Source organism: Centroberyx affinis, unplaced genomic scaffold, assembly GCF_046629955.1.
Source record: "Centroberyx affinis isolate AG114_WGS23_722 - 3 ecotype Tasmania unplaced genomic scaffold, CSIRO-AGI_Caff_v1 ptg003462l_1, whole genome shotgun sequence".
In the NCBI taxonomy this organism is placed as follows: Eukaryota; Metazoa; Chordata; class Actinopteri; order Beryciformes; family Berycidae; genus Centroberyx; species Centroberyx affinis.
The window spans coordinates 118,213-134,768 of NW_027281426.1; the positions used below are offsets into that span (position 1 = coordinate 118,213).

Genomic DNA, 16,556 nt, shown 5'->3' on the forward strand with positions numbered 1-16,556 from the left:
TGGGGACAGCATGGCACTTTAGCAGTGGAAAAACTATTTGGCTACACTGGGGAAAAATCTTTTGGTGAAATGAGACCCGAGGTTGAGCAAAAAGTCAAACGTTTCCTGGAACTTGATGTTTTTATGTGATTAAAGAAACAATGCTGAGGCAACTCTTTGGGCACTGTTGCCCATCAAAGTAGCCCTGAAAGTTGCACTGTGTATCAGTCTTGAAAGACAAAATCCACCCTAAAAGAGCAAGATCCTTCAACAGGGTGATAATGCCTCAGCTACACTAGGCATATTTTGGCAATGCTACCAGCAGGTATAAAATTAGACTCTGTGTCCAAAAAATATCTGGTAACACTTTACTTGGAGTGATGCTCATAAGGCATTATAAGAACAGCATAAGAACACTGTGAGTGCATGATAAGTATTCTAATCTCAGCATGATATAATAAGCACAATGTGAAAAACATGTAGGGGGTTGGATACTTTATGGGGCAAATGTATAGTTCATGGCATCATATTAAACTGCCATTTTCTGATGTTTGATGATTATATTGTAAAGAAAAGTCTCTGTTTCTAATGGGATTATAATCTGCTAGTAATGAATCACAATGCAAATTAAAGTAAAGTTTCACCAAATATTTAAATGTGTCCCGGCATTTGACGTACAATAAGGGCTAAAATTCTCCCTACCACATAGTAATGAAGTAAAAGCAAAAGTAAACATAGCTTATGCTATTCATGGAAAACAACAGTCTGTTCTGTTACAACCTCAAGGACTGTTTCCTCTGATGTTTCACAATGATGATGAGTGAAGTATCATTATTACCAGATGAGATATGAGAAAGAGAGAAAAAATGATGTGAAGGGGCTTTTTGTAACTGTTGCCTCTCTCACTCTCACATTCTCTCTCTCTCTCTCCCTCTCTCTCTCTCTCACACATCTGTGTTGCCAAAGCACATAAAAAAAACAAAGTATAAAAAAGTGAACATGAGATTATGATGATCTCATGTTGAAATGATTGAACAAACATTGAACACAAGTGTATTATGTGTCCTGCAATATAGTACTGTATTGAACATGTACCATGTTTGTATAAATGCATTCATGTGAGAAACTCTATGCATGTTGTAATCTTACACCTATACACACATATAAAGGCTTTGCAGTTGCGTCACAAATCTCCTAGCAACCACAATCCATTGGAGAATTGGCCATTCACTCATAATGTCTAAATATATAACCACCAGGCTAGAAGATTGTTGTGGTGTGGCTGTAGATCCATTCAGTAACATTCTCAGTAAAAGTGAATAGTGTGATAAGGTGGATTTGTTTCCAAATGTAGGTTACTGTGACACAGTAAACTGTCTTGTCTTTAGCCCTAGTCTCTACTCCAAAACATGAAGAGTTGGAGCTTGAGAAGAGTCAGCTCAGTTAACCTGAACTAACTGATGGTTTTTGGCATTGTTAGCTAGGTAATTAACAGGCTAATTTAGCAAAGCAACTGACATTAGTTTTGACATACAGCTACTAGCCACTAGTAACGCTACCTTCTACCAGATACGTTAGCTAGTGCTCAAATCAGATGTACAAACAACAAGACAGTTACAGTTACGTGACCAGATGCTATGGTCAGCTAGCTAACAAGCTGATATTACTTAAACAGTACCTAGTCAAAAACAGCACAGGAATTAAAGGAATAGTTCACCCAAAAATGAAAATTCTGTCATCATCTACTCCCCCTCATGCCAAATGAAACACAGGTGAAATTTGTTAGTCCATATAACACACAGGGAGGTTGCCAGCACAACTTGGTAGCAGCCTTCTCCAAAACAACTGAAGTCAATGGGGACCAGTTCTTTAGAGTTCCAAAAACAGCCAAACAATCACACTGTGAAGAAAGACCTATACTCCATTATTTGTTGCAAATCAATCAGCTGTAGCCAAGATTTGCATTAAATGATGGTGTAAATATACTGTAGGTCTTTTTGGAACTCTGAAGAACTGACACGTTTCCACTTATTTTGCCTTGTGCATTGCATTGCGGCATGAGTAGACAAACTTTGCTGCTAGCTCCCCTCCCTCTCTCCCATTCACACTAATCTCTTTGTATCAGTATCATAAAAACACGTCACCCTTGCCTACTTGAAACACCAATGTCACAGCTGAAATCCAGTACTAACACCTTTAGAAAACAAACCAATCAAAGTAAAAGCGGTAAGGGGTGATGATCTAATTGGAAGTGTAAATACTTTTTTCCGGGCCTCTCAGACACAAACATGGAGCGAGGCCAGCGATGTTAGGAGGAGGCTGGATGCTTGCCATGACTCTTCTCTTCTTCTCTCTCAGTCACAAGCCTGGCTCGCTATTCATCTAAATAACAGCCGTGCACAGCCACAGCTTTCGGGACCTTTTGATGATTTTTTTGTGCTAATTTTCATGAGACTTCTTTTAATAACCTTTTAGTAGGCTATACGTCATCTTAATAGCACTGCGCAGCACAAGGCTGGCCGACTGCAGGGGACAGTTGACAGATATCCATAAAAAAAAAAAAAAACATTATCATAAACTGTTATAATTTGGTCGTTTTGTTAAAGGGGTGTTGAAGGGAGACGTGATATTCGCCCGCATTCAAGTTTCACGGCCAATGTCGACCCATTCAAAAGCCACTGTGTATGAGGTGAAGTGATGAAAGTCATATGTATACTGGGGTAGCTACTGTATGCATCCATCCTGCATTAATACTGCATGACCCGCCCACCCACCCACCCAAAAACAAAACAATCTTGGGGTTGTAACACCAGTGGCACAGCAGTGATGCAAGCATGCAAGAAGCGGGATTCATGTAATAATCATCCTCCTATTTCATTATTTAAAACACCAACACAAACTGGACTGTATAGGAATGGACCCTCTTAAGAATATAGTGTCCTATAGAAACCCCATATCTCCAGTTTGTGCCCCCATGATAATGCATTGCAAACCTGCCAGGAATGCATTGGTGTTAATGAGAGAGTAAACCACTTTTTCTTCAATTCCTAAAAAAGTTTGACCTTTTGGAGATATGCAGTGATGATACAGAGCTTAAACAAATACTAGAGCTGCACAGTCTTTTTCTGGGCCTGAGCGGAATGACAATATTCTAGTCAAAAGAAGCTTTAGTATGCAAACCCATATGAGCAGAAGTGCAGCGCGGTTGATGGTATGTGATAGCAGGGTCTATTTTTAAAAAAGGCACAAGGCTGTTTTAGCTCCTCTGCTTTCTTCCTCTGACACATCAGCATGATTTCACAGGTGCTGCCAATGCAATTCATAGATACACGCTCAGAAGAATAACTAACACACTCACACACAGCCTTACCTGCTGCCAGCCAGCCAGCCAGCAAGCTAATATTCTGGTTAAGTCACTGACTCTCTTTAAGATTAAAAGCCAAGCTGGCCAGTGCAAAGTGTTGTAATCAAGCAGGAACGTGGCTAAGCAAAGATCAAAACTACAGCGTTTAACACAGTTGCCTTGGGCTAATTAAGTACAAGTTTGCCTTCCCTGCCAAATCTCTAGCTCAAGATAAACTATAGTGCATGATTTAAAACAACAGCACAGATTGGACTATATTGGAAAGGACCCTATTAGGAATATAGTGTCCTACAGCAGTGATTCTCAACCTTTTTCATATCAAGGACCCTTTTGATTATATTTTTTCTAGCGGACCCAAATCTGAGAATATTTTTAATGTTAGATATGATTTTGTCCAGAATTCCTTGACTATCTGTATTGTAGGCAGAGAGATAACAGTGAATCTGTGACCAAAACAGTCATTCTTCTACATTCTCTAATCGTTTACTTCTTGTAACTGAAATAATGTTGAAGTTTAACAATTCATCAATTTGCTGGGGACCCCCTGGAACCCCCTCATGGACCACTGGTGGTCCCCGGACCCCACGTTGAGAACCACTGTCCTACAGGAAGCTCATATCAGTTTGGTATTATTTATGCCATTAACAGCTGACATACTGTATATGGAAGAATATTCATGACAAATTTAAATAAATAAATAATTGAACTGTTATAAAGTGAAATGTTATCATGAGTAATATAATACTATGTAGCTAGTGTTAATGGAAATATTTCAATATATAAACAAACAGACTATCAAATATATAACATTTATTGATTTATCTATTCATCTATTGATTTCAGTGTCACAAGAAGCACTGGTGTCGGTGAGAGAGAAATATTATAGCGTAAGATTTTCTTCCCAATATATATATATATTTTAAAATATTATTCCTACAGTGCAAAAATATTCCTCATAGCAAGGCATTTGATCTTGTATTCAGTCTTAAAATCAGATTTTTGTTAACCCAAGTAAAAAAAAGAACACTGCCAGCGGGGCTGAGATAACTGCACTTATTTCCACTGCACTTCTACTTGTTTCAGGACTTTTCCTTGAAACAAGCGATAATATCTGGAAATGAGGCAAGATCACTCGACTTCTTTGAAAACACTGTCGCCTGTTCAAAGGATATTCTCGTAAACTAGCGAAGCCGCATTGGGATGAGTCCTACGCTCTGTGATTTCACTGTAAACCTTGTATTGTCAAACTGGAAACGCGGTCTGAAATGTTGCTGCTGAACATCAGACATCTTTACTTCAGTCCCATCTGAATTCCCTCTGACAGAAAGAAGACCATCAGAAATAAAGACTGGTGTGACTGTGTGTGTGTGTGTGTGTGTGTGTTAACTATAAAAGTGTTAAATTCTACAAGCCAGCTTCCATAGAGCAGACTATTTTGAGTTCCCACTCGCCTGCCTGTCTCTATCTAGCTATCTGCCTTTCTTCTGTCTTTCTTCTTCCTACTTCTCCCTTTCTCCTCTCCTCTCCTCTCCTCTCCTCTCCTCTCCTCTCCTCTCCTCTCCTCTCCTCTCCTCTCCTCTCTCCTCTCTAAGTGGAGCCTGAGGGGAGGTTACATCACCTGGGTGTTAAGACTAAAGCAGCCCTCTGGGAACATGGAGAGAGGTGGCTCATATTATGTCTCATTACATCTCCTAGCAGCCGCCAAGCCTGTTTACTTCACACACACACACACACACACAAATGCAATACATACACATTCATGCTGTTGTGAATGTATTCACACACAAACAGGCACAGTTGCATGCATGTAGGCATACAATCATTCACAGAAAAACACACACACGCACACACAAACAAAATGAGTATTACAAAACCATAGGGAATTATAAAGATTGCCCAACACTACGGTATAAAAACAGATAAGGCCTGTTAGAGAGAAAATCATTTCTCCACTGATCTAATCACTTCATCTCACACATAACGCTCGCAAGCAACCCCTTGTAATCTCACTGAATCAAATTACACCCATTGAGTAAAAGGTACAAAATAACAGACCATGATGTAAGTGAGTGACATAAGGGTCGTGTGAGTCAAAAGAGTGGGTCGACATCTTAGTGGCTCAGTGGAATATGGTGTGTGTATGCTACACACTCACCATGTGTTGTGAGTCTGAACCTGGCTTGACTTAATATGTCAATCCCTAAACCTCTCGACTGCCTTTCCTATCACTCCCTACCAGTGTTGGGGGTACTTTCCTATTTTGTGGTAATTAGTACCTTAACGCATTTGTTTATCAATTCATGCAATTAGAATGTTGTTACTTTTATTTTTCTCTCATATTGTTTCATTTTTTTTAGCACATATGACAAATTAGAAAAAAGTGAAAATCCCACAGCTTCTTGTGCAAACATGCTGTTAATTGAAATAACACAGGCTGCTTTAAATAAATGAGATTTTCTTACTGTGAAGTGGGTAAAGTACTCAAGTCTCAAGTCAAGTCCCAAGTCTAAAAGTAGATTACCAAGTCAAGTCCAAGTCAAGTCCATGTCATTAATGTCAAGTCTCAAGTCTAAATGTAGAACAGCAAGTCAAGTCAGAACAAATCAAGAGTCCATTATCAATTTAATATCTTAAAGAAAACTAAATATCTAGGACTTTTCAATATAATATGGTTTTGATATGATAAAAAGTTGGTAAGAGCATCATGAGTTTGATTTCTATGATCAGTTTCAACTTCAATAAATTCAATCATTCCATATAAATTTAGTCGTCTGCTGGAACAAATCTCATCACTTTCAATCTAAGTCATTTACACAAACACAACCTTTTCAAGTCATTAAAGTACAAGTCAGAGTCAAGTCCCAAGTCACCAGAACCCAAAGTCAAGTCAAGTCTCAAGTCTTCTCTTCATGAATCAAGTCAAGTCTCAGTGAATGAAGTAACTAAATACTTTTAAAAGTAACTTTCCCTAACATTGCTCCCTATACACTAGGGATAAACAGAGAGGAAATGCCATAAATTGAATAAAATTTGCTGTGTATTGTCCTGACAGTGCACTGGGTACTGGACACTTCATCTTTCCCAGTCATTTGGTTGCTGCAAGATAAACTACAGTATGTGATTTAAAACAATACAGACAGGTCTGGACTGGAATGGACACTGTTAGGAATATATTGTCCAATAGAAACCCCATATTTCCAGTTTGGCTGACATTATCCCCCACATGTAGAAAACATTTCATGACCCTGGGGACCAAACCAAGCGAAGCCCTTTATAATGCATGGTAGCGTGTCATGAATGCATGGAAAGAAAACTATAGCTTACTATAGTAAGATTTTCTGTCTAATATTTTTTAAATATTATTCCTACAGTGCACAAATCACACAGCAGTAGCCAAAATGCAACAATGTTTTAGGCAAGACTGAAACAAAAGAGGTAAATTTACATGAGAGAAGTCTGCAGGTATGAGACTGAGGAGGATTATTGGTCAATGTGAAATAGAGTAAGACGCTGCTACACTGAACCCTGATCATTAATCAAAATATGAAACATGACAGTCTAATTTGTTGTTGAAATGCCTTTAAGGGAATTAAAAGGAGATTCAAACATCAAGGAGAAGGGCTCCAGTTTTTTGTGACCAAAGCCAATCACAAAATGTGCTTTGGTCAAATTCAACTGTAACTGCAGAGCAAGTAAAGATACAGCATATCACTGTTGTCATGTGAAAAACGTGCAACTCCAACTTTGGTGATTTTCATCTTTAAACATGAATTGAAAAATGACATTGTCTTCTATTGGTCTGAGAAAATTGTACGATGCTTGATGCTCATGAAACCCTTTCAAAACCAATGGAATAACTTTCAAAATGCATGGCCATCAAGCTAAATACATAGAATATATAAGTTTATGTTAGTTCCTGAAAAGTTGGCATTTTTTAAAACTTTTTTGACTGATCCTTCTCCTAATGGGGGATATGTATCTACACCAATGTCTGTAAATACGGCAAGATCATCCAGCTTCTTTGAAATATTGCTTGAAATTTGTCTGATAGAGTGCATGAGTCCACATTGTAAACCAATAAGTGAGGCAAAGCAGCCCCCCTGTAAAAAACCTCATTATTCTTCATTACCTGTCCTACCAGCCCTGTGGATAATTCCCCACAGCTGACAAATGCAAATGTGTAATCCAATTGGGTAATTTTGCTGAGTGCACCGCGGCCCCGGCGCTGCACTGACATTGGTGGGCTTCTCATCTTACTGCAGGTGGCTCCGGTTGACATCCAATCACATTGATATTCAAATTGGCCATATGGCGCACATTTTCCTTCGGCCAAACGCTTTAAAGGCAAGAGACGGGGATATGACGTCACACCCGTCTTGGAAATTTCTAATCAGTTCTGTCTGTCTCCCCTTTCATGTAGGATGGAACTTCATACTGAACTGAAATTTGGCAGTTCAATATTAACTGGAATAACTGGTTCGCCAGTTATTCCTTTGTCTCTCTTGCTACCGCCTCCAGCTTTAAAAGGTGGAAGTTTTATTGGAATAAGTGCTGCTTGGTGGATTGGGTGTATGGTCACATAAGGAGTGGACCCTGACGTTTAGGAAAAAGTCTTATGTCATGTTCTATGTGCTGTGTGTGTTTGCATGTGAGCGAGGAAACGGCAAATTTCTGCAAGCAGTTTAATGCATGGTTCTCTCCTACATAAAGAGAGAATAATAATAATAATAATAATACATGACATTTATATAGCGCTTTTCTTGGTGCTCAAAGACACTTTACAAACACAGGATAAAACAAATTTAATAGAGATATATAAAAGATAGAAATAGATGAGAAAAGGACGTATACATAGGGAGGAACGGGGGAGGGGGGAGGAGAAGAAGATTAAAGAAAGAGAAAGAAAGAGAAAGAGAAAGAGAAGGTACACATCAGGGCTTGGGAATACAGAGCCACTTTTCATCAGAGGTGTTTCAGCATTAAGGAATGGGGCTTCCACAGACTTAGATCAATGCAAATGTTAAACGAGCACAGGGCAGCCCAAAGTGGGGCCTGAGGGTGAAATTTGTCCCTCCACATAATACATTTTGCCTCTAAAAGAGATTCAGAGAACAATAAGTTATTCTCGTTGGTTTATTTTGATACGATTTTATCCCAATTTTGAGATAGCATGCTTATTACAAGACATATTATCAAACATCATAATGACATAAGAGCTGAGAAATTGTCACATTTCTCAATAATTAATGTCCAGTCACATGAGTTGGCCTGCAGCCTGCTATAGGGAAATGCATTGCATGATATTGAAGCTCTACTTCTGAAACTACCCCCCTGTACCTCGCCTCTCTACTGACTTTTAAACCCAGGAATTATGGAAGCAGATGACAGGACTGGTTAGTTTAGATTGTTAGGTGGTTTCTGCTGCTGTGCATCTGATAAATGGAACAGACTGCAAAGCACTTGGAAATTAGAGATCCTTCATATCCCCCTTGATGATTTTAAAGCAATGACATCTCACATTTTCTATGATGTTTGCAATTGCATTGAATTGTATTGTGACTGATATGTATTGTGTACTGACTTAGTTATTTTTATGAATGTTCTTTGTTGTTTTTGTTTTGGTCTTGCTTGAAGACCAAAGTGAGACTACCTGATTAGCCTCTAGAGGCTAGTAAATCACAAAAACAAATAAGTCTGATTGTTTTTAGGTGGGGGAGTAGGGAGTAATAGAGGGCATGGGAAAAAGGGACAAGAGATGAGAGGGAGGGAGGGACTACGGGGGGGAAAAGAAACATTACACTGCTTTTTTTAGCATTTAACAGAACTCTCTTTTCCAGATGCTCTAAACTCGATCTACGGTTAGAAAGGCAGCAGGCTGTGGAAATAGCAAGTGCGGCTACACAAAAGTGAAATAAAGTTAATGTTTTCCACCACTTCCCACCTCTATTTACCTCTGTACAACCCCACAACAAGTGAGGCAATTGTCTGCAATGTGGTGTTAAACATTTAAGTCACTCAGCAAAGAGCGTTGAAGATTCCTCCCCAAAACAGAATTCACAAATGTTCGCAGCGCCTTCAGGCAGGGTGAGGCAGGTTGAGTAAAATCCTCCCACACTGGAATGATTTCTCTGGTCAGACATCTGATACGACAAATAATAATAATAAAAACATTGACTCGCTGTAGTCAGGGAGGAACCTCTATCATACCAGAGGTGTCAACATTGAATAGCTGATATGAGATTTTGAATAAAAGCCCAATATCGGGCTCATAGCCCGATATTGGGCTAGCCCATTTCTATTGGGAAGCCCATTTCCGCCAGTGTGATGAAAAAAATGGTCCTGTAAGTCATTATAATGAGAAACTTTCTCAAAATAATGACTTATTATCTCAAAATAATGAGTTAGTATCTCAAAATAATGAGAAACTTTCTCAAAATAATGAGTATCTCAAAATAATGACTTAGTATCAGTGAGTTTCTCATTCCCCTGTTTCTCATTGTTTTGAGAACGTTTCACATTATTTTGAGATACTAAGTCATTATTTTGAGATACTAAGTCATTATTTTGAGAGAGTTTCTCATTATTTTGAGATACTAAGTCATTGTTTTGAGAGAGTTTCTCATTATTTTGAGATACTAAGTCATTGTTTTGAGAGAGTTTCTCATTATTTTGAGATACTAAGTCATTGTTTTGAGAGAGTTTCTCATTATTTTGAGATACTAAGTCATTGTTTTGAGAGAGTTTCTCATTATTTTGAGATACTAAGTCATTGTTTTGAGAGAGTTTCTCATTATTTTGAGATACTAACTCATTGTTTTGAGATACTAAGTCATTATTTTGAGAAAGTTTCTCATTTGAGATACTAAGTCATTATTTTGAGAAAGTTTCTCATTATTTGAGATACTAAGTCGTTATTTTGAGAAAGTTTCTCATTATTTTGAGATACTAAGTCATTATTTTGAGAAAGTTTCTCATTATTTTGAGAAAGTTTCTCATCTAACTAAATATTTTGAGATAATAAGTAATTCTTTTTAGAAAGTTTCTCATTATAATGACTTACAGGACCATTTTTTTCATCACACTGGCGGAAATGGGCTTCCATAGATATGAGCCCGATATTGGGCTTTTATTCAAAATCTCATATCAGCTATTCAATGTTGACACCTCTGGTATGATAGAGGTTCCTCCCTGACTACAGCGAGTCAATGTTTTTATTATTATTATTTGTCGTATCAGATGTCTGACCAGAGAAATCATTCCAGTGTGGGAGGATTTTACTCAACCTGCCTCACCCTGCCTGAAGGGGCTGCGAACATTTGTGAATTCTGTTTTGGGGAGGAATCTTCAACGCTCTTTGCTGAGTGACTTAAATGTTTAACACCACATTGCAGACAATTGCCTCTCTTATGAATATTGAAAAGCGCTTGAACGGCTTGAATTTGCTCACTTGAGGTATGGTAGGATCTTTTTTTTTTTTTAACACACTGGCGGAAATGGGCTTCCATACATATGTGTCTAACCCTAGTTTAAACAGGGGGACATGGGCAACTCTCTCTGAAAGCTAGAAAAACAAGAGACAAGACTGAATGTTGACAGTGAATAGGGACTGACAATGTGGATACTATGGCAGAACACAGTGTACAAGTGTTCACAATGTACCAGCACAACGTACAAGAACAAGCTCATTGGGAAGTAAAAGGTCAAACCAGCACGAAGCCACAGTCACATTCACTGTCAATAGAGCAGCTTCATGTTTTGTCTGCTGATGACATGTCAAATTATCGCTTTGGCTCTTTGGTTTCCAGCTTCAGGGGAAAAGTTGTTGATTTTCAGAAATATCGATTGAACTGCCTAAAGATCACAGGAATCACACATACGAATTTGGTTTTAGGGTAGATTTTTTTCCTTTTAAAACCTGCTGCTTATTATGAGAGGGAAATGTGATCCCCAGCCGCCCTCAAGGGAGAAAAGTACAATAAAACGTGGAACAGAGGGGAGTTGTTTTCTTTGCAATATGGGCTGACTCATATAATTACACTAACCAACAGCAGAACAAGATGAAACCGATTTGCTCATTACACAATATGGCCCATGAATAAGCGTAGATGTTTCCAAGAAAATCTCACATTCTGGATTATTGCAACATGACTCTATATTTCCATATCATACATTATATGGCTATTCTGTCCAACAAAGGCATGGTGTAGTGACTGACAATTTGGTATAAGAAAAATGAGTTAACATTTCATTTTGCCTCATCAATCTGTATTACATTCTTAAAAAGGATGTGTCATTTTTAAAACGTGTGTCTTCTGTGGCTACTGCTGAGTTTTCCATGGTCATCAACCGTCACCAGCCAATCAGATTTATAATAATAATAATAATAATAATAATAAACTTTATTTATAGAGCAATTTTCATACAAACGATGCAGTTCAAAGTGCTTTACATTAAAAAAAATGCTTGATATTAAAAGAAATAGAAATTGAAAACATACAAATTAAATCAAGGGCAAATGGAAAGGAGTAGCAATAAATAGATCAGTAGATGGTAAAAGGGACACTAAAAACTGAAACTGGTAAAAACAATATAGCCTAAAAAAAAATAAAAAGTAAAAATAGAATGACTTCAAAAGCCAAGTTAAATAAATAGGTTTTAAGCTGCCGTTTAAAAATGTTCACTGTTCACTGAGCTTTATGTGTTTCCTTGTTTCCCCACTGATATGATTTCATTGCGTGAACAATAGCTCCGCCTGTCAAGTGCAAAATGGACAAGAAGTTGATTCCCAAGTTCTCTATAAATTTTATTTGAAAGACTACAGGAATAAACGCCTCAAACACGAAGATAGGAGAGCGGTTGCATCCATCGTTGGGGTCGATGCTAAGCTCTGAAGTCATATTATTGAGTGTTTTTCTGTTTAGTTTTTTATTAAAGGAATAGTTCACCCAAAAATGAAAATTCTGTCATCATCTCCTCACCCTCATGCCAGTTGAAACACAGGTGAAGTTTGTCCATATAACACACAGGGAGGCTGCCAGCACAACTCCATAGCAGCCTTCTCCAAAACAACTGAAGTCAGTGGGGACCAGTTCTTCAGAGTTCCAAAAAGACCTACAGTATATTTACACCATCATTTAGTGCAAATCTTAACTACAGCTGATTGATTTGCAACAAATAATGGTGTATAGGTCTTTCTATTCACAGTGTGATTGTTTGGCTGTTTTTGTTTTGGAACTCTAAAGAACAGGTCCCCATTGACTTCAGTTGTTTTGGAGAAGGCTGCTACCAAGTTGTGCTGGCAACCTCCCTGTGTGTTATATGGAACAAATTTCACCTGTGTTTCATTTGGCATGAGGGGGAGTAGATGATGACAGAATTTTTATTTTTGGGTGAACTATTCCTTTAATGCTACCTCATTTGCACTTTAGCTAGCTGTTCACTCGTCAAAACAATGTAATTTTATCAAGGCCAAAACCAAAGCAGAGAAAAATACATGATTGGTTGAAAGCTGCAGACCATCAGCCGTGACGCTCGCACTCTGAACGCCCCGTGACTCAACAACCGCTTGGCCAGGTGCTGAGCTCTCTGGCTTACTAAAGTCTTTGATTTCATAATGCACCTTTAATAACATCTGTTGCGTCAGTGCAGTATGTGTTGTACTGAAAAGTAACACAAATGTGTGTCGTCCCAAAGAAGACACACAGGTGGTTTAAAAATGCTGCATCCTTTTTAAGAGTGCGTGCAGCGTGAGTCTGGCTCGTCAAAGGTTTTTCAGGTCATAGTTGCAGAAACAGCAAAAACGGAAGGAATCCAAGCCTTTGAAGTCATTTCCCTCAGTTTCATTGCTTACAGTTCTTGCACCTTGCCTTTGTATGGCAGCACTGCAGCCCTCTTACTATTTTTACCGCTACAAAAGCCACTGCACTATATGTATTATAGCCTATGCATTAGACTGCAATTTCCAAAAATAACTTATTGACCCAGGCACTTCAGGGATTAAGTTTTCATGAGCTGAGCGCTACATGAGGTAATATTTGCCTTTCTCACAAATCATCCTGATAGCAAAGAGAGCCCGATTCAGTCATTGAGGCTATGAAATGAATCTGGCCACTGCAACACTTTGACACAATAACCTTCAGAAATGCCAGTGGGTCCCTTTAAGGCACAGCCGGCTTGCCATTATTAATCAATTCATAATGACTGAGAGCATTGGAGCGCCTCCACATTTCTATTTTACTACAGCCTCGCTTGCTACACTGCAAAAAATATCCTCTTAACAAATCATTTAGTCTAATATTAGGTGTTCAAATGTAATTTTTTTTTTAAAAACAAGTGAAAAAGCTGCAAGTGGGGAGAGATAAGTCATGTTCTTCAATCAAGTGTCATTGTCTTGAGTAGTGATCTGCCTTTATTCTGCCTTCGTTCAAGATATGGACCCTTGTCTCTAGAAAATTCCTGAAACAAGAGAAAATGTACTGGAAAAAAATTTAATTATCTCACCCCTATTGGCAGAGTTTGTTTTTTCCACTTATTTTTTGGAGATATAGGCTACAATGAATGACTTTACAATTTTTTTTTGCAGTGTATACTTCTATTGAAGGGAAAGGAGATGAAAAATGAAGTGAAAGCATTGTTAATACAGTGACCCCACACAGGTACAAAATGAAACATTTCAAAACTGAGGACTGAACAATGACAGCTCATATTCTGTCTTAACCCCCAGACACACTTTCAAGCTCTAACCTGTTCCATTTCCACTTCCCCCCCAATCAGGAATTTCAATTTGTCATTGTATTGTATAGGCTATTGCAACCATACCCCCCCCCCCCCCACACACACACACACACACACACACACACACATCCCCAAGCCACTCATCATGCATACCATGCAGCACTGCCAAAAATAAAGAGGGCGTCTGATTTATTGTGTCATATGGGTAATTTCCGCACTCTTTGAACAAAGCCACGCAAAAACATGAACAGACAAGACCAAATGTGACAGGAGATCAGGTTACATGCTGCATATACTACCCGATCTACCAACAGTAATATCAGTATATCCAAATAATATCAGAGTCACTATAATATCAGTACTAATATCAGTCATCAGTGTGTATTTTAAGGGCTCATTCAAAGGGGATTGTAGGCTACAAGGAAGTCCTGTTCACATCAGTTTATTATATGGTCTCAGATGGTTTACATTAAAGGGGAAATATGCAGCTTATCTTATCAGCCCATTGTGTGTCACGGCGGGTAGAAAGCGGAACAGATTGCCACATGTGATATGGCTCATAGCTAAATAAAAAATCCCTACTATGTACGTCCGTTTCACCCGAAAGAGTCCTGTATAAACTGCAGCCTGTATAGTTAGCATGGGACACAACTGCACCGACACCTCTCGCTACATACACATGTTAAATACATATCAGCAATAGCGATTTAAAGCGAATTCCTGTTTTCTCTTTAAATCGTTAATTTCTAACTATAGCATATATCTATGGGATTTCTACGGCAACAGTTAAAGGAACAGATGAGGACTGTAATAGGTATCCATAGCTTCAAAATAATGTATAAAAATCCCTCAAATCTTTGTCCACATTAGTGTTATAGTCGGTTAGGCTACAGTATTAGTGTTAGCCTATAGCCTAGTATACAGACACCTCGCAGCTATGAATAAAAATATCCTCAAGAAGAAGAATATGCAGATAAAAGGTGGTCCTGTAGCTCAGTGAGTTGGGTGTTTGATTCCCATTGAGGGCACTCGTGCTAGAAATGCATAGTATTCATAGTAGTAAAAGGAAGCAAAACTCCATTCAAAGGTCTGGCATTTTAACGCTGCTTTGCTTCACAGCAAAGGCACATAGCTGATAGAACAAGACGTAAGGCCTATTGTGAATCGTTACTGTCTCATGGTAAATTCGGAATATAAATGACCCATCAAACAGCACTGCATTTCAATAAAATCTCAACTTTTAAAAGTGGTTCACACTGCTCGCTACCGCCTTCCACGATGTATTTTGGCGGAAGCAGATGGTAAGAATAACGTGTGAACCAGTTGTGAAAGTTGAAATTTTGTTCAAATAAGTGCTGCTTCGTGGATTATTTGTACGCCGAATTTACCAATGGAGCCTATAGGTCTATAAAAGGTATCAAGTACATTTTCTACTATGTGTGTATGTTAACCGATAAGAAGGAAAACATTAAATTGCTAGGTTTTTTAATGGAGTTTGGAGCATAAAACGCATATCGGGGCTGGATAAAAGTGTCCACGAAATGGCAGTTATTTCAAATATCACTGACGATAACAGACCAGCAGAATAGATAGTAATATAATCAAAAAGGGGGGAAGTGGGGTGTTGTGATTGTAATTACCTCGCCGTGATTGACGGTCCGCCCCTGCGGGGTGTCCTCCGGTAGAAAATAAAGTTTGGAGCTGGACAGGAGTTGCTGGCTCGTCCTCTCCTCCCAGAGCAGCTGCAGCTCGGCGATGCAGAGCGGCTCCCCCGGCAAACATCGCACCAAGAAGAAGTCTCCCAGCGACAAAATCCTCCGTTTACCGTCAAGGTGAAAGCGGAAAGCCTTGTAGAAAACATAAGGTCCGTGCAAACCGCAAGGTGAGCCTACCCACTGCGGAAAAAAAACACCATAAATCGTTATTTCAAATGTGTTATCAAGCAGTTCATAACATAGTGTGTTGTAGAATAAGTGAGAACATCCCAGGTGAGGTTGTCCTTCCTTGAATACAATCCACCGGTGCAGAAAACATAATGGTTATGATAAAAATGCCCTAAAAATATAGTTATCACAACCCCAAACTTTCACCTTATCAATAAATGTATCATAAAGGACTATTCAGAAAATACCCCAAAACAACATTGCATTGAGTCGAACCGTGAATAAGCTAGCTGACTAGACACGATAATAATAATAGCAACAACAATAATAATACCGTGAGTGAGTCGGGCTCCATCTCGTCCTTGTGAATTGATTAAACTCTGAACATTTCTCTCCAAACTTGTTGGCTTGAATGGTTTGCGAACGGTCCTGGAAGATGGCAATAGGAGCGCAGAGCGGCGCGAGCCCTGCGTCAATATGGAGCGGGAACAGTTCGCGCACGCGGCGATTAAAATGTGCAAAAATGTCACCCAATATTTTCCCCGGCCGCCCCGTTCACGCTGCCTCATTTTGTTTTCTAATTCGTGTCCATTATA

The 16,556-nt window shown here is 38.8% G+C and overlaps 1 protein-coding gene across 1 annotated transcript in view; it reads right to left on the bottom strand.

Moving 5' to 3' along the window:
- Positions 1 to 16,315, bottom strand: part of arid5b (AT-rich interaction domain 5B) — a 130,869-nt gene extending 114,554 nt beyond the window's left edge. Inside the window, exons 1-2 of the mRNA XM_071539500.1 lie at positions 16,295 to 16,315; positions 15,718 to 15,972 (exon numbers count right to left, since the gene is read on the bottom strand). Of these exons, the coding sequence (XP_071395601.1) occupies positions 15,718 to 15,972; positions 16,295 to 16,315 (276 nt within the window). The remainder of the gene's footprint in view (positions 1 to 15,717; positions 15,973 to 16,294) is intronic.
- Between the last annotated feature and the right edge of the window lie 241 nt (positions 16,316 to 16,556).